This window comes from Spermophilus citellus, assembly GCF_964194105.1.
Source record: "Spermophilus citellus genome assembly, chromosome: 3".
NCBI classification, from domain to species: Eukaryota; Metazoa; Chordata; class Mammalia; order Rodentia; family Sciuridae; genus Spermophilus; species Spermophilus citellus.
This window is the reverse complement of record NC_138184.1, coordinates 211597633-211615207: the sequence shown is the minus strand read 5'-3', so window position 1 is coordinate 211615207 and position 17575 is coordinate 211597633. Positions and strand designations below refer to the sequence as shown.

At 34.2% G+C, this 17575-nt stretch overlaps 1 protein-coding gene across 1 annotated transcript in view; it reads right to left on the bottom strand.

Annotated features, from left to right (window-relative positions):
- EXOC4 (exocyst complex component 4) overlaps nt 1–17575 on the bottom strand; it is an 816673-nt gene that overhangs the window by 410470 nt on the left and 388628 nt on the right. Inside the window, exon 10 of the mRNA XM_081287653.1 lies at nt 13462–13558. Within this exon, the coding sequence (XP_081143779.1) occupies nt 13462–13558 (97 nt within the window). The remainder of the gene's footprint in view (nt 1–13461; nt 13559–17575) is intronic.

Here is a 17575-nt window from a genome sequence, read left to right as displayed (position 1 = left end):
TCAAACAGTTAATCAAGGTCAAAAACTTCAAAACAATCAAGGAAGAGTCTTGACAGTATACAGAAGCCATAGTAATAAAGTCTAAGACATATTAATAAAGTCTACAAGGCAGAAACAAGAGAACAAAATAAACAGGAATGTGTGTGTGTCTGAGCTCTGAGGAGCAAAGGGAATGGTAAAATAATTTTACAAACTGTATGGAGATATAATGCATATCCAATATCCAAAGGAGTATAAGTTATTAAAGGGAGAAACTGTATATTTTCCTCTGGGTATGCCTATATTATTTTTGATACCAAATTACATTATCAATTTAGATTTCAAAATCAGATGTAAATGGGCCTGTGGCTGGACATAAATATATTTCATTGAATGCTGCATAAGCATATTTTGGTTACTGCAGTCCAAAAGATAAATACATGTTCAGAATACATAAAGAGCAGTAACCAACCATGTAAGCATTTTTGTACTGAAAATAATCTTTTCTACTGTCTCTTATATGTAAATCTCCAATAATGTTAATTGATAGTGATGAAATTTAATTGAAAAAGTTAAGAAAACCTCTATCTAAAATATCTGCTAAAATCTAGGTCAAAGTCACAGCAGTAAAATCATGATGATTTTAGGTTTATTTAAAGTACACTTTGGGCCCATTTTTAGATTTTACAGCAAAAGAAAGGCAGATTTCTTTTTGCCTTTGAGGGTCACTGAAAAAGTTAAGTTATATGAACTAGTTACTGGCACAGGGGAAGAATACAAAACAGGAGTAGAGAGGGCAAAAAGAAAGAGAACAGAGCTACGTGGTGGTGGAGGTGGAGTTTCTCTAATAAGTGCTCCAGATTGAGTCATGGCATGAGTTTCCTTCTTGGTACACATCAGGAAGAAGAAAGTGCAAAACAAAAGCAGTCCAAACAGGCAACTATAATTTCTTGTTGCTGCCAAGGATAATCACCAGTATTAACATGAAGCCAAAAAAGTAACCTGAGAAAATAAGACTGAAAGAAATAGATCTATCTATAGCTTTGAAGTTGCACACTCATAGCATGAAAGAATGTAGACCTGACAGCTCAGCATCCAGGTAACTGCAACCTGAACTCAGCTTCTGGTTAATTAAGCATCTCAGGAAGAGTACTGCCGTCCAAGGAAAGGTATCCTATTTCTGTTGCCATATTCATTAGAAAATTATCATCATTTAGCACATAGTCTCATTATGTAGAATCACATTTCTTTAACATTCAATTAGTTCTAATCCAGGTTTATGAAGCAACAAAGGGAAAAAAAACCTGTTTTATCTCTTTTAAATAAGAGCTTTTATATATATGGAAATAGACACCAAATCGTCAAAGCTTCATGAACATTTCCAATTTTCTTATCATTTCTCATAAGAAATGACCTATACTTTTCTGCTAACCAGGCAGACATGTCTTAACTTCTTTTGAGATTGTTGAAATGTGCATATATAAGTGGGTTAGAGCCTTGACTGTCTTTCAACTTCCCTCAAGAATATGTTAGTCACAATCAATGTTTAGCTATATCTTAAAACACTTTTTGATAATCCAATGTGAAAAAAGGACTAGAAAAAAAAACTTATATAATCTCCAAAAGTTAGTTTGAAGAATAAAAGCATCTAACATTGGTAATATAAATTTGAAAGCAGTTACATAAATGTGAACTTTGGAATCTAAATATACCACCAATCAAAGCTTCACAGGCCTTGTAAGTCAGACTGTCTGAAAACATAGCAATATTTGTCATAAGTCTGAGAACAGGAAAAAAATAAAGGTTGTGTTTCATAAAAATTCAACAAGGTGGCCACATTTCCTTCCATGCATGAATAATGTATGATCCACAATGTTATTTGCTAGACTATCTAATCACCAACATCTTTCAAAATGTCTATATAAGCTTTAGCTCATTAAGAACAAACATGTACCTGTATAAAAAAATCACCTACCTGTGAATACTAAGGAAAACATTCTAATACATCAATGCACACATCAAACTGACATAGGAAGGAGAACTCCTCTGTATTTCTCAAAGATAAAAATACTAAGAAAGGAACTAAGAAAGACTTATTTCAAATTTTGATATTTAAGTTTAATGTAAGTATTCAAACTAAATCTTTCTTTCAAAGACACACACACAAAATATCAAGGAATGATCCAAGGGCTACTATCTACTGTCTAAATAAAAGTGAAAAAAAAATCAACAGAAATGAAGTAAAAGGCAGAGTTTCTTCTATCACAAAGGTTTTATAATGTTGGAAGACGCTTCCATGATTCATGAAAGAACAAGGCAAAAGATACTTCATTCAACCACTGGCTTTCAAATGCAGTAGTAATAAGAGAGAGAAAAATGTAAAAGGAAAAAGTATCTTAGTTTCTAACAAATCAGTACAAAAGAAATTATTCTAAGTTACAAAGAGTAGTAATTTAGGATCAAAGCTGTAAAATAGTAAATTTCTAAAAACATACTTATAATTCTATATTTTATCCTATGACATACTTCTTAGTTATTTACAATAAAGGAAAAACAGATATAAAAGGACTCTAGAGTAGTTACTCTTATCTGTAGTTTCCATTTCAATGGATTCAGTTACCCACAGTCAACAGTATTCCAAAAATATATGGTAAATTTCATTTAATGGTAAATAATTCATAGGTTCTACATACTTTCATTACATTATACTGAAGTAGTTATTCCATTTTATTAGCAGTTGTTGTCAATCATTGCTCCACATAGCTTATAAATTAAACCTTATCATAGATGTGTATCATAGGAAAAATAGTATATTTAGGGTTGAGTACTATTTGTGGTTTCAGGCATCCACTGAGTGTCTTGAACGTGTCTCTTGTGGATGAAGGGGAACTACTGTACTATCTTTAGGTCTGAAAGACAGACTAATCTATTTTAATGTCATTGCTAAAGACAAATTATTTTTCTTCATATTTTATGCATATCATATAACAAAATATTTAGTAAGCGCTCCTACAACATACTGCTTAAGAACTAGTGGGAATCCACTTGCATCAAAATGAAACTGAATCCCTTTCTCTCGCCATGCACAAAAGTTAACTCAAAATGGATCAAGGAGCTCGATATTAAATCAGAGACACGGCGTCTGATAGAAGAAAAAGTCGGCTATGATCTACATACTGTGGGGTCAGGCTCCAAATTCCTCAATAGGACACCCATAGCGCAAGAGTTAACAACCAGAATCAACAAATGGGACTTACTCAAACTAAAAAGTTTTCTCTCAACAAAAGAAACAATAAGAGAGATAAACAGGGAGCCTACATCCTGGGAACAAATCTTTACCCCACACACTTCAGATAGAGCCCTAATATCCAGAGTATACAAAGAACTCAAAAAATTAGATAATAAGATAACAAATAACCCAATCAACAAATGGGCCAAGGACCTGAACAGACACTTCTCAGAGGAGGACATACAATCAATCAACAAGTACATGAAAAAATGCTCAACATCGCTAGCAGTCAGAGAAATGCAAATCAAAACCACCCTAAGATACCATCTCACTCCAGTAAGATTGGTAGCCATTAAGAAGTCCAACAACAACAAGTGCTGGCGTGGATGCAGGGAAATGGGTACACTTGTTCATTGTTGGTGGGACTGCAAAATGGTGCAGCCAATTTGGAAAGCAGTATGGAGATTTCTTGGAAAGCTGGGAATGGAACCACCATTTGACCCAGCTATTCCCCTTCTCGGTCTATTCCCTAAAGACCTAACAAGAGCATGCTACAGGGACACTGCTACATCGATGTTCATAGCAGCACAATTCACGATAGCAAGATTGTGGAACCAACCTAGAAGCCCTTCAATAGATGAATGGATTAAAAAATGTGGCATTTATACACAATGGAGTATTACTCTGCATTAAGAAATGACAAAATCATAGAATTTGGAGGGAAATGGATGGCATTAGAGCAGATAATGCTAAGTGAAGCTAGCCAATCCTTAAAAAACAAATGCCAAATGTCTTCTTTGATATAAGGGGAGTAACCAAGGACAGGGTAGAGACGAAGAGCTGGAGAAGAAGATTAACATTAAACAGGGATGATAGGCGGGAGGGAAAGGGAGAGTTAAGGGAAATTGCATGGAATTGGAAGGTGAGCCTCAGGGTTATACACAATTACATATAAGAGGAAAGGAGGAGTAGGAGAAAAATTATATAAGTGGAAGAAACGATTTATAGTAGAGGGGATGGAGAGAGAGAAGGGGAGGGGAGGGGAGGGGAGGGGGGACAGTGGAGAATGGGATAGACAGCAGAATACATCAGTCACTAGAAAGGCAATTTGTAAATCAATGGAAATGTAACTGATGTGACACAGCAATCTGTATACGGGGTAAAAATGGGAGTTCATAACCCACTTGAATCAATCTGTAAAATATGGTATATTAAGAACTATGTAATGTTTTGAACAACCAACAATAAAATAATTAAAAAAAAAAAAGAACTAGTGGGTATCCCAGTCACACTGAACTTACACCTGAACCTCTGTTCTCTCTCTTCACTAAACAGTGTTAAAAAAGGATAGGAAAAGGAAACATCAAAAAGGGCAGAAACCTAGAATGTTAAGGAATACAGATTTGGAGTTTTGAAGACCTAAAACAATCTTTCCAAATTCCTTCATCAAGTTAAGACTGCCAAAAAAAAAATGTTGATAAAACATTTTGTGCTAGATCAGGTTTAGACTAACGCATTTGATAAATTTGTTGCAAAGCTTATTACAAAAATCAAAAACAAACCAGGCTTTCTGCAATGCAGCCTGCCATACCATACCTTTTCGAGGAGAAAACAATAACTTATACTCATATATTTGAAAACTCATACATTTGAAATACCATATAGGATTACTTCTTAATAACACTCTGTTAGCTAATTTACAATAGCTAGGTATGGAACCAACCTAGGTACCCTCCAACATATGAATGGATATAGAAAATGTGATACACATACACAATGGAATATTACTCAGCCATAAAGATAAATGAAGTTATGCCATTTGCCAGTAAATGAATGGAACTGGAGACTATCATATTAAATGAAATAAGTCAATCTCCAAAAGACAAACCAAAGGCTGAATGTTCTCTCTGATATGCAGATGCTGACTCACAATAAGTGGGGTCCAGGGAGGGAGGAGTGGAAGTACACTAGATTGGAGGGGGGAGGGATGGTGTATGGAAATGGGAATGACAGTAGAATGAATCAGACATATCATTTCTATGTTTATATATGAAGACACAACCACTGTTAACTCCATATCATTAACTCCACATCATGTACAATCACAAAAATGGGAAGTTATACTCTAAGTTTGTACATGTCAAAATACATTCTACTGCCATGTATAACTAAAAAGAACAAATAAAAAATTTTTAAAAAACCACTCTGCTAGTCTAATCTCATATTTGCTCAATATCATTGGCTAATAATGCCAAAGTGGCCTCTATCAAATTATATATTCTATTTTGGGATATAGAGTTCTTGAGAGGATGGAGCATTTTCACTATAATAAAAAGAGTAGTGACAATGACTTCACCATTAAAAACAGAGATTCCTGCATATCTCAAATCCAGCAAGAAAAAGTCTTATGAAATAATTTCTCCCGACAGCCAGTATTATCAGGCTTTCTCTATGCCATCACAATCTTGGAATTTGAGAAGAAGTGCCAAAATTTCTTGTAACTCCAAATATCTTCCTTGTTTAAGCAAAGAGAAGACCATTTTCATCTAGACCACCCTGAGTACAGTTCTACCCATGTCCTCCAACATGAGCCCTTCTAGACCACACCCCTATTCACATCAGTCTTTTCACTGTTCTTTGAAAATGTGTGTCTTCTTCCTTTATACTTACCATTTCCTATGGCCAAGTCATTCTGCCCCATTTATTCATACGGCTTCCTCTCTCACTTCATTTTCAGGTCTAACCAAATGCTGTATTTTAGAACATCCCAGTTCATCCTAAAATAGTGGCCCTACCCCCAACACCAGTCCATATAGTCACTATCAAATTTCTTCCTCTGTTGTTCTTCATAAAACTATCACTACTCCATACCTTCTCCACGTGTACTAGTTTATTTCTTCATTGTGTGATTTTCCCACTAGACTAAATTCCATGAGGCAGAGACTTGGTAATCACTAGCTGAAGATTAGCTACAAAATTCTCAATAGATTTTGTTACTGGGTGAGTGAGTGATTTTTTCTTTTACTTAATTATAATTTAATTTTATGTGCCTTTGACCTGGCAGCATTGGCAATGTGATATTATAAGTACTCTAATAAAAGAAACAGTATGAAGTAAAGTTAATCATAATTGTCATCTACTCTAGAATATTATTTTGGAGAAACATAACTTACTATGTTAATGGCATTATTATTCTTGGAGCCTTTCTTTGTTCTATGTCTACCTTCGGCTACTTCCTGTCCTCCTAATTTCTACTCCCTCCTAACCATCACAGGCATTTCTTTTTTTTTTTTTCTTTCTACAATTAACTTTTAATAAATGTTTTTATTAGAACATTATAAAAATACGGTATAAACATACACGTTCATTGTGGCATATACATGTGCTTATAACACAATTTGTGTTCCATTTCATTCCCCCATCCCTCCCTTATACCTTCCCTATCCTCTTCCTTTACTCCATTGGTCTCCCTTCTATTTAGTTATTTTTCAATTTCAAAGCTATTTCATAAAAGGGCCATAGTTTTTGAAATGGTTCCTTGTACTATTGCCAACTGGTAGCTACTCTATCTGATACGAAGTTCTTCTTCTCTATACATCAGACAATACAATAACAACTACTTCTTGCCTTTACTGTTGCTTGATTTAAGAAAGTACACAGCCAACCAGAAGATATACTGTCTATCAATAAAATTCTAAGTGAAGAAAATTACATCTCTTCACTGACCTAGATGCCAGTGCACTCCTCACTGACCAGTAAGTACTTCACTTTTGTTCTCCCCAGAAAGACATTAATTATTACTTGACGTTAATGAAGTGTGGCTGATGATAACAGAGAAAATGCTCATGGTCAGGTATTCAATATTCAATGTGCATCTAATACAGTGTGCATCAGTAACATTTTCAGAACTTTGAAATCCCTCATCATCCCCATGTCTCCAGCTTGTGGTCTCTGAAAATACGCCCAACAAAAAATGCAAACAATTTTTCGTCAGCTATCTCACAGGAAGCATATTTCATATAAGAAAGTCCTCATTACTGTGAAGAGTAAAATATTCATAAAAGCTGGTTGAAGCAAAGAAGCGAAAGAAACACACATGGTAGAATTCATTTGTCACTTGATCTTTTGAAATGTAAGGGTTTTAGAATCCCTAAATATTATAAAAGCATTTCCTAGTCATGGAATCATAAAAATTGAAAGGTAGAAAGCAACATGCAGGCCAATCAACTCCTTGCTGTACATATAAGGAAAATGAAGAATCACAAGTGATTTGGCCAACATCAAAGATTAGAATGTGTTGACTCCCATCCATCCCACAAGACACTTTCATTGACTACATTAATTTTCTGAATTGGTTCTAAATGTAAAAAACTAACATATGTGAAGAAAGTAATGTTTATGTAGAAAAGAATAAAGGTCAACTGAGATCAGGAGGCTGGACCTGATCCAAAAGGGCTCATGTGCCCATGACAAGAGGAAAAGATATCAAAGAGCTCTCTTCCTCCCAGACACAGATAAGGGACCAAGTGAGGACGCCTTGGACTCTGTGTCCTCCTACGTGACTCATGTCCAAGCTAATTAGGACTTGGAATTCTGTTTCTAAAGCCCTGATGGACTACATTAAATGCCTGCACCTTTTTTTTTTTTTAATGATTCCCCTTATGAGGGAGTAGATATGACAGAGTCAAGGATAGGATTTTTTCCCCCTGGTATGGGGGTTTGAAGACAGGGGCACTTAACCACTGAAGTACAACCCAAGAACTTTATGCTTTTCAGAAGGCAGCCTGCTGAGTTGCTAAGGCTGCCCTTGAACTTGAGACCCTCCTGCCCCAGCCTCCTAGTCACTGGGATTATAGGTGTGCACTACTGACCTCATATGTAACTGCAGCCAGATAGAACTTTGTTTTCATTTAGAAACACCGTTACCAGTATACCTTATTTGCTCATTAAAGAAAAAAAAGCATATTTTAGTTCAATGCTATAAGCATTTAATTTATGAAGGAAACGTTTTTGCTCTCACCATGTTTTACTATATGAAGGAACTGTAATAACAAATCTAAGGCACAATATGTTTTATCTCATTTTAGGTTTTCAGGGAATAATGAAAAATGAATGAAAAAACAAATAAAAAATTAAATTATGACCATTCAACTCCAAAATTCCACAAGGAATCATTATCCTGAAATGATCACTTTTACTAATTTAAAAAGTGTCATTGTGATAAACTATGGTTGATACATCAATAAAAGGAACTTCATTGCCAAATGTTCACTTATATCTAGATTATGGTGAATAATTACCACAATGTTATTATTCAGAAATAGTAGTTTTCCAAAAACATCTAAATATAAGTTGGACCTACACAAAATAAGGGAAATATGCTATCCAAATTTTAACATTATCTTCATTCAGGCTCAAAAACATCAAATTTCAATATTATCTTCCTTCAGGCTCATAAAATAAATTCCACTTATCAAAATCAATCTACCCATTTCTCTTGAAAGTTTCCACAGAAAGCTGAAAAACATGTGGTGGGCAAAAAAGGCATTAGTCATCACATCTATGCCAAAATATTTTAGAAATTACCTAGGCATGGCTAGAAATTTATCTGTTTCAATATAGTTCTTTTCATTTGGACCTAAAGGAAGAAAAATTGATTAGATGACCACTGTCATCACAAGAATTCATTAAGGGTTTATTTGCACACATTGTCTTAGTAGACGAACAGTACAGCAAGAAAAAAAAAATACTACATTCCATCCTTCTAAGAACCGAGACTGGCCAGAAAGAAAATAGCAATAAAAACATGAAATAAACAAGTAAAAGAACCAGCAGACTTAAAGGGGAAAGAAGAAATTGGAAGTGAGTTCATTTGCCTCCAGCATCCTATGAAATCGTGTAATGATGAGACTGCAGGGGGTTATGAGGACAAAACAAAAATAAGCTACAAATTACCAGGACTGAGCACATTGTAGTATAATGTTAAGAGAAGGGATCCTGCAGGACTGCTGGGAATCTACAAAAGAGTGTAAGAAGAGTGTGGCTGGTTGGGATGGGAAAATAATAAGAATCAACTGATACAAGCAGAAACACATTGAAGAATAGCATTAGGAGTGAGGTAGTAGTAAGGGTAACAAGATATGTCATTTCACATGTGGCAAAACTCTTTTGGGAAAGGCTGTAGTGATTCATAATCTCTCACAGGCATAAGATTTCCCATTAACTCGTGTCCTTTCCAATATCTGGTGTTTCAGGCTTCTTAATTTTTGCCACTTATGCAAACTACCAAGTGAGTACTTTGTAGAGAAGAATATCATTTTACTATTTGTTTCTAGGACCTCTCGTTTGAATCAGAGTCCAGTTTGGAAAAAAAAAAAAAAAACACTAAGTAAAACAGAATTGAAGTCGCCTCCATTTGAACCAAGATACGTTGTTGTGGTTTTCATTTTTAATTTCAGGTCTTCTTCTTCCCCCACCCACTTTTCCATTCTTCTGCATTGCCTTTCTACTATGCCAGATTTTCTGCTAAACAACAGAATGGTAAATCACATTTACTTTCAACTAGCATGGAAAAAAAGCAATGAGAATTCCAACACATAACAGCACAATTTTATTTAAATAACTGCACAAAAATAAGAATAACTGTTCTCAGTTGGGAGTCCACAACTAATTTGGAGAAGGGAAAATATACAGTATAAGTAATCAATCAACATTTGTGCTAATGAGTAAACGAATGACAAAAGAAAAAATGAGAAAACTTTTAAATGATAAAAGCAATAATGAAATACATTATGATAATAATGCACATTGATTCTTCTAATTACAAAAATTTAAATTCTAGACTTAAGAAGTGATAAATCCAAATAAAGCAAAGGCTGAAGTATATAAACTAAAGTTAAAAAGTACAAGAATACTAAAAGCCTTATAGTTTGAAATTCCACAAGCCCAGTATTCTATAATGAAATTCTTTAATTGGTTTGAGAAGTAAGTTGAAGTAAGTTGAAATTTGTGTCAAGGGCTAATTTAAAGTCTATAATCATCATCTCCTGATCAAAGAATTAACTTACCTTACAGGCCACATGATATACCTATCATTTCCATCAAGAGATATATAGAGAAAGAATGAAAGATATACTATTTATATCATGCAACAAATCTCCTCTAGTTATTATCAATAATAAATTAAAATTCTGAATGAAAGTAGAAACCAAATAAGTAGACCAGTGGGAATACTATCAAGTCTCAAAACAACTCTCTACCAAAGTAACATAAATATTACACTAAAAAAAGACTGTCAAGAACTATAATACATTAAACTCTATCAGTCTTCTTTCAAATGTGAAAAACAGTATAAAATATTTTTCACTTACTTTATTTTAAAAACGTTCTATAAGAAAAAGCTCTTGAAAAACAGTTATTGGCAACATCACTAAATAGCCTCCATAGGGTTACTTCTATACATGAAACAGATGTAAGCATAAGGATTCCATTTATTCAAATTATAGCAGTAAATTATGGCATTAAGTTTAGAAGATGCCTACAATGATAAAAGTGTTTTCTCATTTTCCTAACAATTAAAAACACTAAGTAGAAATCAATTGTAATTGCAGAAAAGAGTAAATACTAACTACCAAAGTCAGTTAATATACATAAACAGCACCATCTAAGGGAAATTTTGCATGTTCAATATATCTATTATAAATATGTGTGTGTGTGTGTGTGTGTATACACACTCTATTAACTAAACCAATGGAGAAAGTCATAATTGTCTTAATCCTGTAATTTTAAATAAACTTACTTGCTACAATGTTTGTTACAACAGATTTCTTAAATATCATTAATTTTTTCATTGTATGAGAGTGGTATTTCTTATTTTAATTTATACATTTATGTTTTTGTATTCAAAACTAACAAGGGAAGGTAATCTCGTGGAAAACAATGGTTAAATTTACGTCATTACCTCCTTGAAATATTTGAGTGAAATCAACTAGTTTTCGCTGGAAGGGAGAGACATTTCCTTTTCTAGTCTTTCCCCTTGTCTAGCCTCTCTGGCACTCTGTCTTTAAATACTCATAAGGGTATCAATTCACTATCTTGTTTAATGAGAAAGTAGAAAGTTCCAGTACTGAACTGCCCAATTCAGTAGCTTTCATTTAACTGTTATTCCAAATGCCTTAAATGTTACAGGAGTTATCTTAGAAGGTTAATGTGTTATTATGAAATATACTTAACTTTTAGTGAACCCACAGGTTCCTGTTCTTTTATATGAAAATAAAGCAAAGTATATAATGGTTCTTTACAGAGAAAACATACAAATAAAATTATATTAGTTATCTACATCCAAAAATTCCATTTCTAAATTGTGATCACAAACATGTAACACTAAAGTTACCACCTTAATATTTTTAAGTGTACAGTAGTGTTAACTACTATATTTACATTGTTGGGAAAGTCATTAGTACTCTTATAGAGAACAGTACTGAGAATCTTCAAAAAATTAAAATTAGAAGTGTCATATGGTCCAAGAATTCCACTATTAGAATTTCTAAAGAAATTAAATTAGTATGTTGTAGAGACATCTACATTCCCAAATTCATTGCAGCACTATCAAGAAATGGATACAGCCCCTGTATTCATCAACTAATGAACAGATAAAGAAAGTATGGCACGTATACACAATGGAACACTATTTGGCAATACAAAGGATGAAATCCTATCATTTGTGAGCATATGGATGGAACTGGAGGTATCCGTATTAACGGAAAAGAGCTATGCCCAGAAAGACAAATACTGCATAATGTTACTCATGTGGAGTAAAATAATGTCAGTCTTGTAGAAGCTCAGAGTAGAGTGGTGGATACTAAGGGCTGGGAAGAATACCATAGAGGAAAGGATGGGAGAGGTTGATCAATGGTGGAAAGTAAATTACAGAGGAGAAGGAAGTTCTGGTGTGCTACTGCTGGCGGCATGTCTATAGAGTAGAATTACATATCATACATTTCAAAAACGTAGAAGGATTTAGAGAAATAATAACTGAGGAGACAGACATGTTTATGATTTTGACATTACACAATGTATTCATGTATCAAAATGTCTCATTACAATTTTTATATTTTCATGTAGCAGTTAAAAGTTTAATTTAAAAAACATAGTAAATTTACCATCTTAATCTTCTTCAAGTATACAGTAAAGTACTGTTGACTACTGCATACATACTGTTATCTAACACATCAATAAAAACTTTTCAAAACAAAACAAATTTTGTATCCATTGAACAACTGCCCATGCCACCATCACACTGAAAAGTACCTTTTTAAAGATGTTTCGGGCTTAGAAATTTTCTTAATGGAAGCATCATGAATTGTTGTTTTTGTTGTTTTCCTATAATCATAGCATTATACTTAACTAAGACTTACAATAGTTTCACGTAAGTCACAAAATTATCTTTTTGTCTTTCCTTTTTTCCCTTCCACTCTGGGGATTAAACCCAGGGTGCTCTATCACTGAGCTACAAAGTCCTCTCTGAATTTCATTTTGAGATAGAATTTGACTAGATTGCTGAGGCTGACCTCAAACTTGTGATCTTACTGTCCCAAACAATAAGTCTTGGGGTGTAGCTGAAGCAGCTGGAATTATAGGCATGAACCACCATACCCTGTTCAAAATCATGTATCTAACTGCTATAATATCTTTCAGTTTTTGAAATTATATTCATCAGATACCTGCCAATTCTCAAAAGACAAAGAATCATTAATGTAAATAAGAAAGACTGATTATGGGTCAGCAATTTTTTTCCCGTAAAGAGCCAGAGAGTGAATATTTTAGGCTTTGTGGGCCACATGGATTATGTTGCAATATAGCTCTACAAATGTAGCTCAAAAGAAGCAAGGAGCAATACACGAACAGATGAGAACGAATGTGTATCAATAAAAATGCTTTTATAAAAACAGGTGGCAGGAGGGATGTCTGCAGAGGGCCATGGTATGCCAACCCCTGAGACAGACCAGACAGTGAGAAAAAGGGAGCAAAGAAAAAAAATCAAAATAAATATTTAGAAATAGCTATTCCCAAGAATAAGTGACTACTTCTAGAATTGATGTTTTCTGTTTTATTGACTAACTTTGATTGTGAGGGCCAAACAAATGGAATATTTTTTAATGACTTTTTTCAACACTGAACTATTGGCATTCAGTATGTCAGCATAAATAATGGAAATGCTGATCTGCAGCAAGTTCTCATTGGACTTTACTTACCTTAGTAATGGGTGGAATATGACGGTAATGTTTCTGGCTCCAGGTTTGCAGACAAATTTTGTTCCTCCACCTTCAATTAAGTTGTCATCAGGACCCCCTTTCAGAAAAAAAAAAAAAAAAAAAAAACAGAGATATTTAGTGTGCTGAAACTTTTATAAATAAATAAGCCAAGTCTGTATACCTGAATATCACAATGTCCTAAAGACCATCTTTGAAAACTTTTATGTCCATATCTTCAAAATTATCTTAAGTAATTTGACCCAGTCTTCTCACTTGAATAAACTGTGAATTAGGATTTTGGAAAAAAAAAAAACAGAACCTAGTAAGAATAAATGCAATATTTAAATCAATACGACAAGGTTATAATTATTTTCTGAAGGACAATGGCCAGTTAAGGTTAAAATTTAGGTCTCTGGTCAACTCTGCCTATCTTAGGTGAGCACATGAAACTTCATAGGGAAGGAAGAAGTTCCATTCAAAATTGTCCCAGGTTGTAGGGACTGAAGCAGAGGTTTGTATAAACCTACCTGGTCATATTTCATCAGATCTAAGACCCCAATGATTACAGATACATTGTTATTTTATGTACTACTAGAAAAAAAAATTTCTAAGAAAACTATATACAGCTTTCTTAAAAATCTTTATTTTTTTTTCTTATGAAAAGCTTCTTTGGCTTTTAAAATAAATATATGTTTGCCATTACTCTCTTGTGCACATTCAATAAGCAAATGTCAGAAAAACAAACCTTTGAGGCAGTTTTCGGGGATTGAACCCAGGGCACACATTATCATTAAGCTACATTCCCAGCATTTTTTTTTTTTAGCTCTTTATTTTATTTTGAGACAGGGTCTTGCTAAGTTGCCCTGCTAGTATCAAACTTGTGATATTCCTTCCTTACCTTCTTGAGTACCCATAATTATAGGTATGCACCATTGCTAGGTTGGTTAAAGCATTCTCAAAATTATATAATGTTCAAAGGCTTGTTCTTGGGGCTGGGGTTGTAGCTCAGTGGTAGAGCACTCGCCTACTATGTGCGAGGCACTGTCAATCCACATAAAAATAAATTTAAAAAATAGGTTTTGGGCTCATTACAGCTACTAAAAAAAAAGACTTGTTCTTCCAAATAAATATAACACAGAGTTGTCAATGTCCTTGTGTTCTAAACAGTGTCATTCTTGTCACCATGAGTGTGGGTTTCTTAAAGAAATATGCCATGTTGCATCTTCTAGTATTTTGTTCCAAGCAGGTGATGAGCATTCTAAAAAGTTTAAAGTTGATTCTTTCTTGGTGCTATTAGAAGATTTAAATAGAAGCTTTTCCTATACAAACCATAATTCATATTACTTTATCAAATCATCCTTAATTGGTTAATTAACTGAAACATTGAAGCATCATGGTGCAACACATTCTGTGGCATCATTATTATTTTCTGAAGGACAATGGCCAGTTAGATGCCACAGGTTTAGGGTATGTCCTAATTTCAGAGAGTTTAGAATGTAAAAAGGATGTTTATAACTTTGGATATTAGGAGAAATGCTTCCACCACTCCTCCTGTTTCTTTCCATTTTAAAATGAAATTCAATTAATATAATCCCTGACTTCTCTCTACTTGTATCCACTCTAGGGGCAGTGAAGTAATTCCCCTTTGATTGGTAAATATTGAGAAGGAAACGCTGGGCATGCAATGGCTTAGCAAGGCTCTTATTCTACTTTGGAAACTGAATGCCTGTAGATATTAAGTGTTGTCTGGTATGGTGTAGCTATAAGGCTGGTGAAGTAGATCAGTGGGAAAGAACATGCCTAGCATGTGCAAGACCCCAGGTTCAATCCTCAGCACTGCAAAAAGTAAAAGAAGAAAGAAAAAAGTAAAGAAAGAAAGGCAAAGTAAATTTATAAAGGCCCTGTTTTTCGAAGTGGTCTAACACATTCTATAAATGAGTAAATACATCTAAATTTCACATTTCATTACCACTCCCATTTGACCACAAACTAAGTTATGTCTATATCACTATTATTAATATAAAAGTGGTATTTCACTTTCTACTACCTTTTGTTATTTCTTAATAGTTTCAGAACTCTGGCAAGAAAAATAGATGTTATTTAGTGGGTTTCTTCAAAACTCTACCATTCTACATTTAAATATTTTATTTTTTCTAAATTATACATCTGCTTTCTGACTATACTTCTTTGAATGATATCAAACACAAACAAATCTCATTTGATCTATTATCTACCTAATGGTCTCTTGAGGCATCTTGGAAATTGATAAACTTTAGAAATCCATACCCTGGATCAAGACTTCCCAGAGGCATCAGAGACTGGATAAGTACATTTAGACCAGCTGTTTCCAGCAACTAATCAAAATATAGTTTTGCTGGCACATACAGTTCTTAATTCAAAATCATGACCTATTTATTCTTATTTGAAGAGGTGCTGGTGATCAGCGCAGGGCCTTGTGCATGCCAGACAAGTGCTCTGCAACTGCGCCACGACACCAGCCTGGAAAAAATCCAGCTTCTAATATCACATCTGCATCAGAGATATTAATGTTAGGCTAATATTTGCAGGTGAAAGGAAAGCAAAATAAACATGTTGAGAATAACACTGAATCTGGGTCTGTAGCTTAGTGGTAGAGCTTGTGCTTCAGGAATGAGTATGGCCCCAGGGTTCAAACCCCAGCACAAAAAAAAAAAAAAAAAAAAAAAAACTAACAGAAACACTACTCCTTTAATAAAGATCCTCTTCAAAATGTCACATGGTAGGGTTTCAAACAGAATAAAGAAATAGAATAAATATATCATCTTCATCAACAGTTTTCCTTCTAAGATAATAAAATCTAATCAAAATTAAATCACCATGGAGACATGTATAAAAGAAACCAGGTTATATTCTGCACTCCATGAACCATAAGCATAACTTCCTATGCAATAAATACAAAAAATAATTCATTATTCAACCCAATATGAACATATCTTTAAATTATACATATGAATTCAAAGAGATGATTTCCAATGTTTTATAAATATTGTGAAGTGCTATGATTTTTGGTACTCAAAAATTAAATTCAGACCTGATTAACCTAACTCCAGTTAAGCAAGTCCCTTCTTGCAACATAATGAATGCATGATGTTCCTGCCCACCTGTATGCATTGGCCACAATGGGCTGCCCACTGGAGGGCTTTCTCTCCTCCTGCCATTACTTTAGGTCCCTGTCTGGCCCCAAACTGTCAAATGCCTTCCCAAAGTCTACAATTGCATTAACAGGAACTGTATAAGTAACCCATATGAACCTTAACATAGGACACTTCCAAGATCCTTAATGCTTTTTAATGCTTATGTAAATCTTTTTTAAATGGAGGGTCAGAGACCTATCTAGGCAGAATGTTATTAGAATTAGATGATAAAATATATGAAATTTCTTTGCAAACTTTCAAAACCCTAACAAATGTAAGGAATACTCTCTAGTGACAATAATGTGAGGAATAAAGACAAAAAATGAAATATAAAGCATAGAAGTCACATGAGTGATTTAAAGATTTGACTGTGAAGTTAATGACAGAACACGAGGCTAGAGACTAAATAATCATTTGACTTGGTCTAAATCCCCGCTAGCTACAGAATGGCAACCTCTGATTCACTAAGTGGGATAAAGCTGAATCAAATGTGAAGTTTGGGCAAAAACTTCAACCCCAATACTGAGCCTCAAACCACGGCTGAAATTCCATCTACAGAATGCTGGTATTCTCTTATAGTTCCATCAAGTGTCAGCTATACTACATTTGATATGATTTCCTCTTTATAAACCACATATCCAAATCTTATAAATGGGTTCCCCCCTAAAGCATAATTTGGAAACTTAGTCTCCAATTTAATAGTGTTGGAAGATAACACCTTTACCATGAGGGCTGTCATGGATGGATTAAAGCCATTATCTCAGGAGTAAACTGGTTATAAATTCCTGTTGGGACTTCTTTCTCTCACTCTCTCTTTGCTCTTCTACCAAGGTCAATGAGGTGGCAAGAAGTTCCTCCAGCTCCATGATCTTGGTCTTCCCAGCCTCCAGAACCATACATAAGTCAATAGGGTTCTGTTCATTATAGACTACTCAGTCTGC